This window comes from Chiloscyllium plagiosum, chromosome 4 (genome assembly GCF_004010195.1).
Source record: "Chiloscyllium plagiosum isolate BGI_BamShark_2017 chromosome 4, ASM401019v2, whole genome shotgun sequence".
Classification (NCBI taxonomy): domain Eukaryota; kingdom Metazoa; phylum Chordata; class Chondrichthyes; order Orectolobiformes; family Hemiscylliidae; genus Chiloscyllium; species Chiloscyllium plagiosum.
Genome location: NC_057713.1, coordinates 95,429,766 through 95,444,053, shown reverse-complemented (window position 1 = coordinate 95,444,053; position 14,288 = coordinate 95,429,766). Strand labels below are relative to the sequence as shown.

The window sequence follows — 14,288 nt, the reverse complement described above, 5'->3', positions numbered from 1 at the left end:
AGGACCTTACCATTAAGTGTATAAGTCCTGCTAAGATTTGCTTTCCCAAAATGCAGCACCTCGCATTTATCTGAATTAAACTCCATCTGCCACTTCTCAGCCCATTGGCCCATCTGGTCCAGATCCTGTTGTAATTTGAGGTAATCCTCTTCGCTGTCCACTACACCTCCAAGTTTGGTATCATCTGCAAACTTACTAACTGTACCTCTTATGCTCACATCCAAATCATTTATGTAAATATGTTATATAAATTGGCGCCCCCTCTTTTATCAAGTTGTTTCTTCCCTCTTAATTCTGATGAAGGTAAGACAAAAATAATCTTTGACTTTATGTTTTTTTAGCAATGTTTGAATCAATTACATCACACCCTTGTATGTATATAGTTCCTGTAAAACATTAAAGTATGCAGGGCTTCTCAGGTGCAAAATGTGACACTAAAGGAGATGCTAAAATAGGTCGATTGAAGAGGTCAATTTTGTGAACAGTCTCAAACTGGGAAGCAAGGGATGGAGCAGAGTGATTTAAGTACAGAATGCCAGTGCTCACCCCATTGGTAGCTGAAGGAATGAATGGTAAAATTAGACCAACTAAACCAAGACTCAATCCTTATTGTGGAATGTATCTAACTTCCTTATCTGAAACTAGTCAGAGAGTATTGCTGAATTAAAAGTATTCAAAATCTGTTCATCACAACAGATTTTTATTTGAAATAGGCCCTGATGTCAATTATCTTCTTCGTTATTTGAAACATTTGTACAGCAAATATTTCAGATAAACGCTTACAATTTATTCACGTTGATTTGACGTCACTTTCAAAGCTGTTATTTCAAGTAGTCCAAAATAGTGTGCTTATAACTTGCACAGATGCTAACGTGCAAAATTGCAAATATTCCTTCCAAATGGAAATTCCTATCAGAATTTTCACTTAATCAAAGAAAAGCAGCAAATGTTGTGTGGCAAATGCATGTGGTTGTTCCTGTGATCCAGAAGTCTGAAGAAAACCAGGAAATATAACTCTGGGCAAAAGACAGGATGAATGGCACACATTGGACCGGTCTTTAAAATAGCCAGCAACACTACGATGGGCTGAATGGCTTCTGCCTGTCTGTCTGGTTCTACACTAGATGCTACTTTGATCAGCATTCATTAGATGTACAGTGTTACTTAGCAACAGGAAACATGGAAAAGGCATTAATTTGCAACAGGATGTATAATGGTCTCAGAAAGCAATGCAGTGCACTGGGTTCTTGGCAATCTTTTGATGTCATACAATGCTGTTGTTAGTAAGTATGTTTGAGCCTGAAGGAAGATGGACAGATTATGCTTCCATCCAACTGATTGCAGCCTGAGTGGTTGTTTGCACTTCAAATTATTTATTGAGCAAACTCCTTAATAACAGAAGGTTACAGGTTGGGAATTCTTCTGCGAATGACTCATTTCCAAAGAGACATCCCTCAAATTTCAGTCAATAGTTACAGATGAGATGGAATACTCTCTCCTTGTTTGGGTGAATGCAACTCCAAAAACACTCAAGAGACTTGACACTATTCTGGAGCAAGCAGCCCGCTTGATCTCTACCCCATCCACCACCTTAAAATCCACTCTCTTGACCACCAACACACACTGGCCACAGTGTCCAGTGCAACAACCGAAGGCGCTCCTTCAATAGCACCTATGACCTATACCACCTAAAAGAACAAGTGCAGTAGACGTGCAGGAGCATCACAATCTGCAAGTTCCCCTCCAAGTCTCATATCATACTTACTAGGAACTGTATTGCTGTGTATTCTCTGATATTGGTTTAAAAACCTGGAACTTAACAGCACTGTCCCGACACACCAAGGACTGCAGTGGTGCATGAAGAAGTCTCATCAGAAAGCACATTTAGGGATGGGCAACAAATATTGGCCATGCCAATGACACTCAGAACCCATTAATGAGTTTTAAAAAACTCCTCTTGTTGTACTTAATCAAAGTTACACTTTCAATACAAGTCCACTCCATCATTAAAACTACTTACTTTTAACTCCATACTGGATTCCAACCCTGCCTCAACTCATCTGCCACTGGAGCACTTGTCTAGCCTTTGCTATGTCTAGACTTTACTGTTTGATTGTTCTCCTGATCAGACTCCCATCTTAACCCTGTGTAAACTTTGCTCACCCAAAACTGACTGAATATTAAGTTGCACCAGAACTCATTGACACATTACCCCTGTATTTATTGGCATACACTGTGCTTGCTTCCAGTGTGGAAAGTTAATTCTAAGATCCTTATCCTTGTTTACGAATCTATTTACGGCCTTAATTCCTTCCTTTCTCTGAAACTCTTTCCCAATCCTACCTCACTTCAAGATTTCTATATTCCTGCAATTCCAGACTCTTTTTAAATCTCTTTTGCTCGACCATTGTCAATGCTTTCAGCCGTCAGAGACTAAAGCTCTACAATTCTTTCTCTAAACCTCTCTGCCTCTCTCTCCTTCTTTAAAGTGTTCCTTAAAGGCTATCTCTTTGACTAAGTTTTTAGTCAACTCTTCCAATTCTTCTTCAGTGGTTAAGCTCTTCCTGATGAAGGGCTTATGCCCAAAATGTTGATTCTCCTGCTCCTCAGATGCTGTCTGACCTGCTGTGCTTTTCCAGCACCCCACACCCAACTCTGATCTCCAGCATCTGCAGTCCTCACTTTCTCTTCAGTGGTTAAGTGGCAATTTTTTAAATTGATAATTTTCTTGCTGAACATCCTGCATCTTTATTACTGTTAAAGGTACGATATAAATTATCCAATCTCCGATTCAGTTCAGAGTCAACAATGTTTAAAGGATCTAGTGGCACAATGGTAGTATTCCTACTGGAAGATCTGGGTTCAAGTCCCACCTACCATAATGTTGAGTCATAACATATACAGACAAGTCAATTTAAAAAAAGTTAATAAATGAATGTGGATTTTGACTCATGCAGGCCTGGACAGGTAAAGATCAGATTTCCCACCTAAAGGACATGAGTGAACCAAATGGTTTTTCAATGACAATTTATTAATTTTACTGGTATTATCACTCATACTGACTTTTTATTCCAGATTTATAACCTGCTACATTGGAACTTGAATTCCTTAAGTCTCTGGATCACATGCCGCTATTCCCAAGTATCTTTAACTAAATAATAATAGCAGCAGCTATTTATCCTTCTGGCTCCCTGGAAGTGAAGTCATATACTGTATCCTATAGATGTATAAAACCATAAGATGTAGGAGCGTTCAGCCCATCAAGTCTGTTCCACTATTCAATGAGATCATGGCTGACTTGATAATCCTCAACTCTACTTTCCTGTCTTTCCCCTATAACTCTTAATTCCCTTACTGATTATAATTATTTCTATCTCACCCGTGAATATACTTAATCATGCAGCCCAACACCCCTCTGTGGTAAAGAATTCCACAGATGCACTACCCTCTGAGAGAAGATATTCCTCCTCATCTGTTTTACATAAGCAACCCCTTATGCTGAGATGATGCTCCCCGGTTCTACACTCCTCACAAGGGGAAACAACTTTTCCACATCTACCCTGTCAAGTCCCCTGAAATCCCTGTATGTTTCAATAAGGTTCCCTCTCATTCTTCTACTTCCCATGAGTACAGACCCAACCAACTCAACTATTCCTCATAAGATAGTTCCTCCATACCTGCTATCTTCTCTGAGTTGCCTCCAATACTAGTGTATCACTCCTTAGATAAGGGGAACAAAACTCTTCACAGTATTCCAGCTATGATCTGACAAATGCCTTGTATAGATGTTATTGAAATAGACTGGGTAAGTGTATGACCGTAAAATAACAGAAGCCTGAACATCCTTTCCTCCATTTAATATGTAAGACATCTTATAGCCAACAGATAGGACAAAAAGATCAATGTCCAATATTAAAAAAAAACTTAAGTCGACTTTATGACATTTTTATTTTAAACGAAACGGAACTCTGGTACCTTTCACTAAATGTATCTTCTTTCCTATTTGCTTCTAACTTTTTGTCAAAATAGAACAACACTGAAGTGAATTCAAAATCAGAAAAAGCTTTGATAAGATAATGCTGGTACTCAAATTTTGAATCTCATTTGGCCATCATTTGCACAGTGGAGTTACAGGAATGGTAGATATGTTCGTGTTGTGGATAATGAAAAGATAGGACAATAGGTATGATCTAATATAGAAATATGTTTGTGTGAATAACGTTCTTGTGGGGAACTATTATACCTCAGTACAATAATAGATACTGAGATTCCTAATTTAAAAATCACATAACACTAGGTTATAGTCCAACAGGTTTATTCAGAAGCACTAGCTTTCGGAGCACTGCTCCTTCATCAGGTGGTTCATCAGGTGGTTCATTGTGGGCGGCACGGTGGCACAGTGGTTAGCACTGCTGCCTCGCAGTGCCAGAGACCCGGGTTCAATTTCTGCCTCAGGCGACTGACTGTGTGGAGTTTGTACGTTCTCCCCGTGTCTGCGTGGGTTTCCTCCGGGTGCTCCGGTTTTCTCCCACAGTCCAAAGATGTGCAAGTCAGGTGAATTGGCCATGCTAAATTGCCCATAGTGTTAGATAAAGGGGTAAATGTAGGGGTATGGGTGGGTTATGCTTCGGCGGGTCGGTGTGGACTTGTTGGGCCAAAGGGCCTGTTTCCACACTGTAAGTAATCTAATCTAATCTAATTAGGTCACAACCACCAAATGAAGGAGCAGCACTCCGAAAGTTAGTGCTTCCGAATAAACCTGTTGGACCATAACGTGGTGTTGTGCGATTTTTAACTTTGAACACCCCAGTCCAACTCTATCATCTCCAAATCGGGACTCCTAATGATTAGAGAAATTATTTGCCAACAACTTTCACCAGCCTATCAGCAATGCAGAAGCAGGAAAATTGTTATATCAGATTCCTGTCCACATCTGCAGCATCACCTTTCACAGATAGAACCACAAAACCATGCTTCATGGGTGGAAACCAACTGGCCCATCATGTTGGTCCACTCTGGGTCCTGCTGCCAGCCAGAAACGGTGCCATGCCAAGACATGTAATCTCTGCATTACCTCTCATTTCAGAGGGCAGTTAAGAGTTAACCACACCATGGGCCTGGAGTCACATATCGGCCTGACTGGATAAATACAGTAGATTTCCTCCCTAAAGGACATTAATATGCTGGACTAGATTAGATTCCCTACAGTGTTGAAACAGGCCCTTCGGCCCAACAAGTCCACACCGACCCTCCAAAGAGAACCCACCCAGATTCATTTCCCTCTAAATGATGCACCTACCACTATGGGCAATTTAGCATGGCCAATTCACCTGACCTGCACATCTTAGAACTGTGAGAGGGAACTAGAGCACCCAGAGGAAACCCACACTGACACGGGGAGAATGTGCAAACTCTACACAGACGGTTGCCCGAGGCTGGAATCGAACCTGGGACCCTGGTGCTGTGAGGCAGCAGTGCTAACCACTGAGCCACCTTGCGGCCCGTTATTTGGCCTATCTAACAGTAGAAGAAAGTGAGGTCTGCAGATGCTGGAGATTAGAGCTGAAAATGTGTTGCTGGAAAAGCGCAGCAGGTCAGGCAGCATCCAGGGAACAGGAGAATCGACGTTTCGGGCATAAGCCCTTCTTCAGGAAGGGCTTATGTATCTAACAGTATTCATACTATCACTATTACCAAGGCTTAATGTTATTGTGCATCGGTTACTAATCCATACATTTCCGTGTGAGTTATACGGAAAAAAACTCCCACTCTGCTATGGATAAAAACACTAACGAACTCATTGTTAAGCTTCAACTATTGAGTAAACTGAAATACTAACTTGTTTCGGCTGTTGGATCCAGAAAGGGACTGTGAGCTCTCCAGCTTTCGTATAAGGCAGACAGATCTTGTGGATTGTAGGCCGTTAGCACGTTAAAAGCATTCCCGTGCTTCATCCTATCTCCCTGTTTCGTCGGTGATGCTGGCTCAAAAGTGCCTAATGAAGTAGAACATCCTGTTGGACTGGAATGACGTGGCATCTGCCCATCTCGTGTGCAGTATCCTAATGATGCCAGCTCGGCTATACCTGCTGATCTGTATTCTGGTTGAGGCAGAGCATTGGCTTTGTGTTTGGTCTGCTGGGCAGCTGTGGGCAAGGTTTTGCATCCTGACTCTCGACCAACTTGAATGTTTGTTGGGTATAGTTGGCAACAATTACCAGAAACTGCATCACCGGCACCATCCTCTTGAAGAAGTCGATCTATTGTGATATTCTCAGTTGTGGTTCCATATCTTAGAACTGCAGGGCGTGAATGAACAACCTTGTTTCCAAAACTACCAGCTTGCAAAATCTTGTGCTCTAAACTTGTATTTGATCGTACATTTTGTTCTGAAAAAAAACCATATTGCTTATGGCTGTTTGCTTGCTGGTACCAGTAACTATTTGGAACTGGGCCTACAGCCCTAGTACCTGTAGAGGGGAGGGATACTCTGGGCTGTAGGGGAGCGTGTGACTTGCTTGAGATCCCTGACAACAAGGGAGCAGCTCTGGCCATTGGTGATTGCCTTTGGCATGGGGGATGGCTATGTACAGGGGATGTGAGCATGGGCGGACTTTCTTTACTGTTCAGTACAGGAGGAGGGCCTGTGCGTCGACTGCTACTAACTCCAGGCAAGCTGTGATTTGTGGCTTTCAGCCCATTCCGGGCTCGCCATTTCGGAGTTGGCATATTGAGGTTCAGCTTGTGTAGGACACGCTGATGCATCAGGAGCACTTCAGGGTAGAGGGTTGCGTGATTGCAGAACTGGCAAAAGTGTGTGATCATACCATTCTGGGGCGGTGAGGTAGGTGAACCCCGGAAGAAGAAATTATCCTTGCAGGCAAACTTTTTAAAAAATGTTAAAGTCAAATCTAAAGGAAATTCATTTTCGGCTGCATTTGTGTTGGGATCAACAGTGTGCACTTTATCTGCACTTTCCAAAGGCAGGTCTGAATTCTTTCCACTGTCTGGTTTGTTCTGAAAACCCGGTGGTAAGCTGGGCTGGAGGATGCCTTCTTCGACTCTGCAAGATCCAACTGATCCCTGTTCCTGTTCAGCTCTTGGTGCTTCCATTTGTGAAATAGAACTACATTCCACAGAGTCTGCAGGGACCCCTTTAACATCGAAACAACAAGTTACGTCTTTTGAATCAAGAAAGATTCCTGGTCTATCTGGCAAAGATTCGTGAAACCTGTTGGTGGAAACGGGAACGTCTTCCTGAGATTCATTCTGAGGAGCCTGAGAGGCTGGGTTGCATGGCAGTAAAGGTGGCTCAGTCACTGTGTAGTCACAAGGCAAACATTTGTATGGCTTTTCTCCTGGGGAGATACAATAAAACAGGTTTTCAAAATGTGTACATTCAAAATTAATACACATTTAGGTTTACATACCAGGAAGATCTAATTTGGCATGTATCTTATGAGGGAAAAGACTTGCACTATAACTGAATTATTCATGACCTCAGAACATTCCAAAAGCCAACGAAAAACTTCTTGAATTGTAGTCACTGTTATAGCATACAAAATTGCAAGAGCTAATTGTTGTGCAGCAAACTGTCATGTACAACAAGGAGATAAATGCTTTATATTCCTCAGAAGCTGTAGGGACCTCTTTAACACCCAAACAATTAGTTATATTTCTTGAAGCAAGAGGGATTCCTGGTATATCAGGCAAAAGATCATGAAGCTGAAAATGTGTTGCTGGAAAAGCGCAGCAGGTCAGGCAGCATCCAGGGAACAGGAGAATCGACGTTTCGGGCATAAGCCCTTCGAGAAACGTTGATTCTCCTGTTCCCTAGATGCTGCCTGACCTGCTGCGCTTTTCCAGCAACACATTTTCAGCTCTGATCTCCAGCATCTGCAGACCTCACTTTCTCCTAAAAGATCATGAAACCTATTGGTGGGAACTGGAGGTACATTTTGCGGAGCCAGATGATGGGGGGGTCTGAGTGGCATTTGAGTAAAGGTGGCTCAATCATGAGTTAGTCATGAGTTAGCATGATCTTCTGAAAGATGTTGGTTGAAGGACAAATATTGCTCAAGACATGGGGGAGAATTCCACTGCTCTTCCTGAAACAGTGATTGGGAAAAGACAGACTGCGCTTCAATTTAACACCTCATCCATAAGATGGCATTCCCCACTGAGCAGCATTTCCACTTACACTAGGCAGTTACAAATTATTGGCTACTGTGTTTTGTCTACTTCTGGATCATACTGGCTCTGAGTTAAATAAGGCCTCTATTTTAAAATTCTCATCTTTGTTTTATAATTGATGGAAAAACAAATATGCAAGCACGTTCAAAAAATTAATCATGTGTTTGAAAGGGATCCTTATTTCTTAATTTTGGTATTGTGCCAAATGGCTTCCTCTTAGGCTAGCAGTATTTTTCCATTTTCACTTACACAGTGTACTGTACATATATAATGCATATTCCTTTTAGAACACTGGCCTTCAACAATTTATATGCACCTTTGACATAATGAAATGTCCCGATGCAGTGCACAAGAACATTATAAAACAAAGTATGGACCGAGTAAGAAGATACTGGGTCAGGTGATAAGAAAGTTGGCCAAAGAGGTAGATTTTAAGAAGTAGGAAAGCGAGGTAGGGAGATGGTATTCCAGAGCTTGTGATCGAGACAACTAAAAGCACAGCTACAAATTGTTTTCAAAATAAAACTGGGATGGACAAGAGGCTAGAATTAGATTAATGCAGATATCTCAGAGAAACAGAATTGGGATGGGGTCAAAGCCACAAAGAGATCGAAAATAAGGGTGGACGCTTTAAAACCAAGATGTTGCTGGACCTCACCCAATACACCTTTGGAGCTCATGCTCCAAGAACAAATTCTACATTCATATTAATTATGTACATTTCTTTACCAAACAACATGTTACCTAATACTTAGGATAACTATGTGAATGCTTTGAACGTAACATTTTCTAAATGCTTTAATTTTATATGAATTTAATGGCACAGTAAGAGGCCATTTGGCCCAACTGGTCTATACGGGTGTTTATGTTCCATGTGATCCTCTTGTCATTATCATCTCCCCTAACAGCATAACCCCAAACTTCTTCCTCCCACATGCACTTATCTGGATTCACTTCAAATGCCTCAATGTTATTCACCTCAGTTAGTCCATGTGGTGGTGAGATCCACATTCCCACATCTTCCCGAGAACAGACTTTTCTTCTGAATTCCTCATTAGGTTTAATAGTAACATATATTTATGGTTTTTAGTTCCGCTTCCCACACAAGTGAGGACATCTTCTTGATATCTAACCTATCAAACAGCTTCAGAATTTTTATTCTGCTTCTCTCTTTGTAAGAATGCTAATTAATCAGCATCAGGAATCAGCTTGAATGACTGCCCCAACTACAGCATGATAAAGATTATTGTGACAAAGTTAAAATGTAAGCTTTCATTTCAAATGTGCCCACCTGGCAGAAAATCCAATTTTGTACTTTTTAAACATTGCTTTCCTTATATCTACAAATTTCATAAAGGATGAGATTCAGTTCATAATTTAAGTTTGTCTTTTTATCTAAAAAACTGAAAAGTTACAGCAATTGGAAAAGATTCAACAGATTGAGACTGTTTTCTTTTGACTGATCTGGCAGAAGTCGATGAAATTCTGACTGGTTTGGACAGGGTCAATGTGCAGACTGTTTGTTTGTGAGAAAATCGAAACTGAAAGGCCAGATATCCAGGATAATTATGAATAAATAGTGGAGAAAAAAACACTTTATTCAGTAAGTATTTGAGAAATAAAATGGAAATCTTATTGTGACCTGGATCATTACACCACTAGCCCCTAGTATATTGCCATACATATTGGATTGGTGCTAACTTTGAGCCTGATACATAACAAGTTCACATAATTTTCCATTTAACATAGTTGTCCATTTTAAAAATCAAAACAGTTTGCTTACATTGTGTGCCAAAGCCTAACTGTGCAATGATGGACACAAAGCTCTAAAAGATCTGATTCAATCAAAAAATCAAGTCTTTTCTGTGTCTTTCTTGTTCTCTACAGCTCCAATTCTGGGAGAATCATTTTCAGAATTCTGGTGACTTTGCATATTGCAATGATTCCCAAAAATAATTAACCATATTTTAGCATTTCACATAATCATTCACAGAGGTCGAAGAAAACTCAAACAGTCTGTCTGTTACATTACTTATTCAGCTTTCTAAATTGTGATCATCATAAAATTACTCAGATGCACAGTGACCCATATCATAACTCTGACTGCAGAGTAGATTTGCTTCAGTGCCTTCTTTCACGTTCAGTGACATTATCACAACACCAACATTTCCCCTGAAGCTTACTCTTCCAGAACTCCCCAGGATAACTTCACTCCTCCAACTCTGACATCTTGTGCCTTGTTGACTTCTATTGGTCCACCAGTGGCAATTGGGCCTTCAGATACCTGGGCCTTAAGGTCTGAAATCTCTGCATAAAAATCTCCACCTCTCTTTCCCCCTTTAAGGCATGCTTTTAAAAACGTTTTCTTTGATTATTTGTACTCTCACTTTGTTGGATTCGTGTTAAACATAGAACAGAGAACTGTACAGAAAGGAATGGTCCCTTCAGCCCATGATGTTGAGCCGAACATGATGTCAAATTAAACTAATCCCACCTGTCTGCCCTTAGTCCATATCCCTCCATCCCTTGCTTATTCATGTGCTTATCTAAAGGTTCCTTAAACCTTATATGATAGTGTCCCTGTGAACTGCTTTGCATCATTTTTCTACATTCACAGTGGTGTATTATATTGCAAATTGATGTCACAATTTATTAATGGCTAATATGCCTGAAATAACTCCACAGAGGCTCATATCCCATCATCTAGTCACCTTTTATTTACACGTGAAGAGATCTTGACACTGATCCAGTTTCCTCAGAGCCAACTCTCAGAATGAATAGAACCTCTGACACTTCTGTCAGCCAGGGCTCCCTGATTGGACCAGATTAACTGCCCCAATCAGAGAGCACATATTATATTAGATCCCCCGGTTGACCTCATTACAATCGCTGTGTCCCTCCCACTCTGAGAGTCTAAGGACATAGGCCTGGTCCTTTATTTGTAGAACCTACTGGGGCATTTTAGCACCAGTTTTAGGTTCCTTCAACTCTGCTTCTGAAACGGGCAGAATGTAATGCACAGAAGCACTCCTCTTGCATCTGGAGTGTCAAGAAAGAAATTCATTCTCCATGTCAGGTGGCAAAGGCATTGAGGTGGTGACATCCACAATGTCCATCTCAGATTCCAAGGTATCTTCAACACTTAATGGAGAGGGAGAACCCACAAGTTTCAGAACAGTCTGAAAGGCTGTCGAGGAGCCAGGCACGTTTTGCTTCCAAACTACTGGCGAGTTTGGAGCTTTCATGTGGCTTGTTCAGGACCCTAACACCTTCTTGAACATTCTATGTCACTGGGCCTGATGTTGCAGTGATTGTGCCTCTTATCCATACAGGGTTTATCCTGTGGTTCTTATACCAAAATTCATCCCCTATAGTAAACTGTCTCTTTAGTCTGGCAGAGTCTTGAGTCTGACATTGGCATTCCTGATCAATTTCACTCTTGGAAAGATCAGATTTAACCTGGTGCGGAATCTCCTCCCCGTGAGCAATTCTGCTGGAGCTATCCCTGCAGTTGCATGAAGTGTGGTTAGATAATCAAATAGGAACCAGGACAGTCTGGTACCTAGTGAAGCTTTTGGCTGCTTCTTTAAATCTGCCTTCAAAAGTTTAGATTGCTCTTTCCGCTAGGCCATCAGATGATGGGTGTCCTTAGATGACAAATGGCATTTGACTTTAGGAAATATTCAAACTCCCTGTTGGTAATTAATGGCCCATTATCTGTGACCAACACTTCTGGGAGTTTGTGTGTTGCAAAAGATGCACATGGGTTTTTTATCATCATCCCCATGTTTAACGAATAAACTCTATGCAAATTCAGACACTTTGAGTGTACGTCCACAAAGACTAAGGTTGTTGAGCTCACAAAAGGATCTGCGTAGTTGATGTGTAGCCAAGTCCAGGGGAACGGTTGGCAATAATTGTTTTTCCTTGTTGGCACTCTGGGCACTGCCCACCAATGCAGCTATGTCTGCATCCAATCATGGCCACCGGACATAACTTCTCACCAATATCTTCGTTTTGGAAATCCCTGGATGACCCTGATGGAGTTCAGCCAGTATCTGGCAGCAACCTTTGCTCAGAGCAATCACACTTGATCCCCAGAGTAATATGCCATCCTCTGTTGTGATCTGGTCTCAGTGGATCCGAAAAGATTTCAATTCTGGTTGTAATCTTTCTGTGTCCAAGGTCTGATATTGTCAGCTGTGGTTGGAAGTCCAGAAAGTTTAAAACTATCATGGACTCTTACTGGGGCGGTATTTAGGTGGTGTGTCTGGCAGCGGGAGGTGGCTCAGTGCATCTGCATTGCCTTCTTGGCCTTTCAGACAGTGTTCCAACGAGTAATTATACGCACTTAGTATTAGAGCCCAGTGCTGAATTTGGGCTGAAGCTACGGGCAGCACTGCCTGGTCCCCTTTAAGTAGATCATGCAGGGGCTTGTGGTTAGATAATGATAATGTGTAATGGTATTGGTGAAACTTCCCAACTCCAAACATGACCGCCAAATGTTCCATCGCTAGGCAAATTTAAGCTCTGCATTAGCAAAAGTCCTGGATGCACATGCTATTGGGCATTCCTCACTATTAGGCTACCTATGAGCTAATATAGTGAGGCATGTCGATACCGGTTGGGATCATGGTGTGCTAACATGTTACATGATGATAGCTGTTTCTTCATTTCCCCAATAGCTCTGGCTTGGCTATGTGACTATTTCCAAAGGCTGACCCTTTTTTAACAGTAATGTAAAGGTGCCAAAATGGAGGTCAGGTTATGTATGAACTTTCCGTAATAGCTCATCAGCCCATGAAAGACCTAAGCTCTGATACAATTATGGGAGATGGGGCAACTTGAATCGCCCTCACTTTATCTTCCAATGGGTGTAATCCAGTTTTGTTGACTCTCTAGCCCAAGTAGGTACTTGGAGGGCCTGGAATACACATTTTTCCCTTCCTCAGCATATGTCTGCTTTGCAGAAACATCTAAGAATTATGTCCAAGTTCTCTAAGTGCTCCTTGTTGATCTTCCCTGTTATTACCTTGTAAAATGTTCTCCATCGTCCACTGAAAAATTGTACAGACTGACAATATTCCAAATGGCAGGCTCATATGTTGCTACAAACCCTCTGGGTTTTATTTGTAGCATGCTTCTGGGAATCCTGATTTTACTGCAGTGGCAAGTACACATGTTTCACGTTCAGCTTTGTGAAGGACAGCCCCACCCCCCAACTCTGTCAGCTTTGCATTAAAAATCTGTATGCCATGGAATCAGTATTTATCCAGCTGCGAAAAGCCATTTACCATTTGTTTAAAATCCCCCACAAAGGTGAACTGACCCATTGAGCTTCACAATCAGTATGAAACTGTCCCATCACCAGGGTCACCCTTTATTTACATGTGCATGGTACTTGACACTAGTCTGGCTTCCTCAGAGCCAGCTCTCAGAGTGAACAGAACCTCTGACACTTCTCTTTTTATCTGTCAGCCAGGGCTCCCTGGTTTGACCACATTAACAGCCCCAATCAGAGAACTCATATTCTATATGATCCGCGTGGCTGACCTCATTACAATCACTACAATGTCTGTCACGTGGCCAGAGGTAAATCATACTAATAACAGAGGCCTAGCTATTGAACTATAGCTGATTTCAGGCACTGATCAGTGTTCAAATTGCGTTTAACTGGACTAATGGTAGAATGGATCTAAATACATCCATCAGCCTCATTCTTATAACAAGCCTGTCCCCTAAGGAATCAGCTGACCATATGGCTTGACAAGGATCACAGGTTAGGCACCTGTTGGCGTGTCAGTCCTGAGTGCTAAGGAAACCATGTTTAGCCAGAGTTCTTGAAGCTCCTTTCTTACACTGAGTCAGTACAACACAGAAAGATATAATTCAGCCCATCCAGTCAATGTGGATTCACAAAAGAGCAATCCAGTCAGTCCCATTGCTGTTTATCCCTGTAGCTCCACAAATTTAATTGTCCCATATAATTTTCTATTAAAGTACCTGAGTCTGTCTGTTTCCACCACTCTCGGAGGCAAAGTGTTCCAGGTTATTACCCATCCACCGCACTAAAAATATTCATCCTCACAGTATTCC

General features: G+C 41.6%; 1 protein-coding gene across 2 annotated transcripts in view; it reads right to left on the bottom strand.

Moving 5' to 3' along the window:
* Nucleotides 1-14,288, bottom strand: part of znf516 (zinc finger protein 516) — a 126,841-nt gene that overhangs the window by 35,644 nt on the left and 76,909 nt on the right. For both annotated transcript variants that reach the window (XM_043688637.1, XM_043688636.1), the window contains exon 3: nucleotides 5,840-7,357. In XM_043688637.1, the coding sequence (XP_043544572.1) occupies nucleotides 5,840-7,357 (1,518 nt within the window). The remainder of the gene's footprint in view (nucleotides 1-5,839; nucleotides 7,358-14,288) is intronic.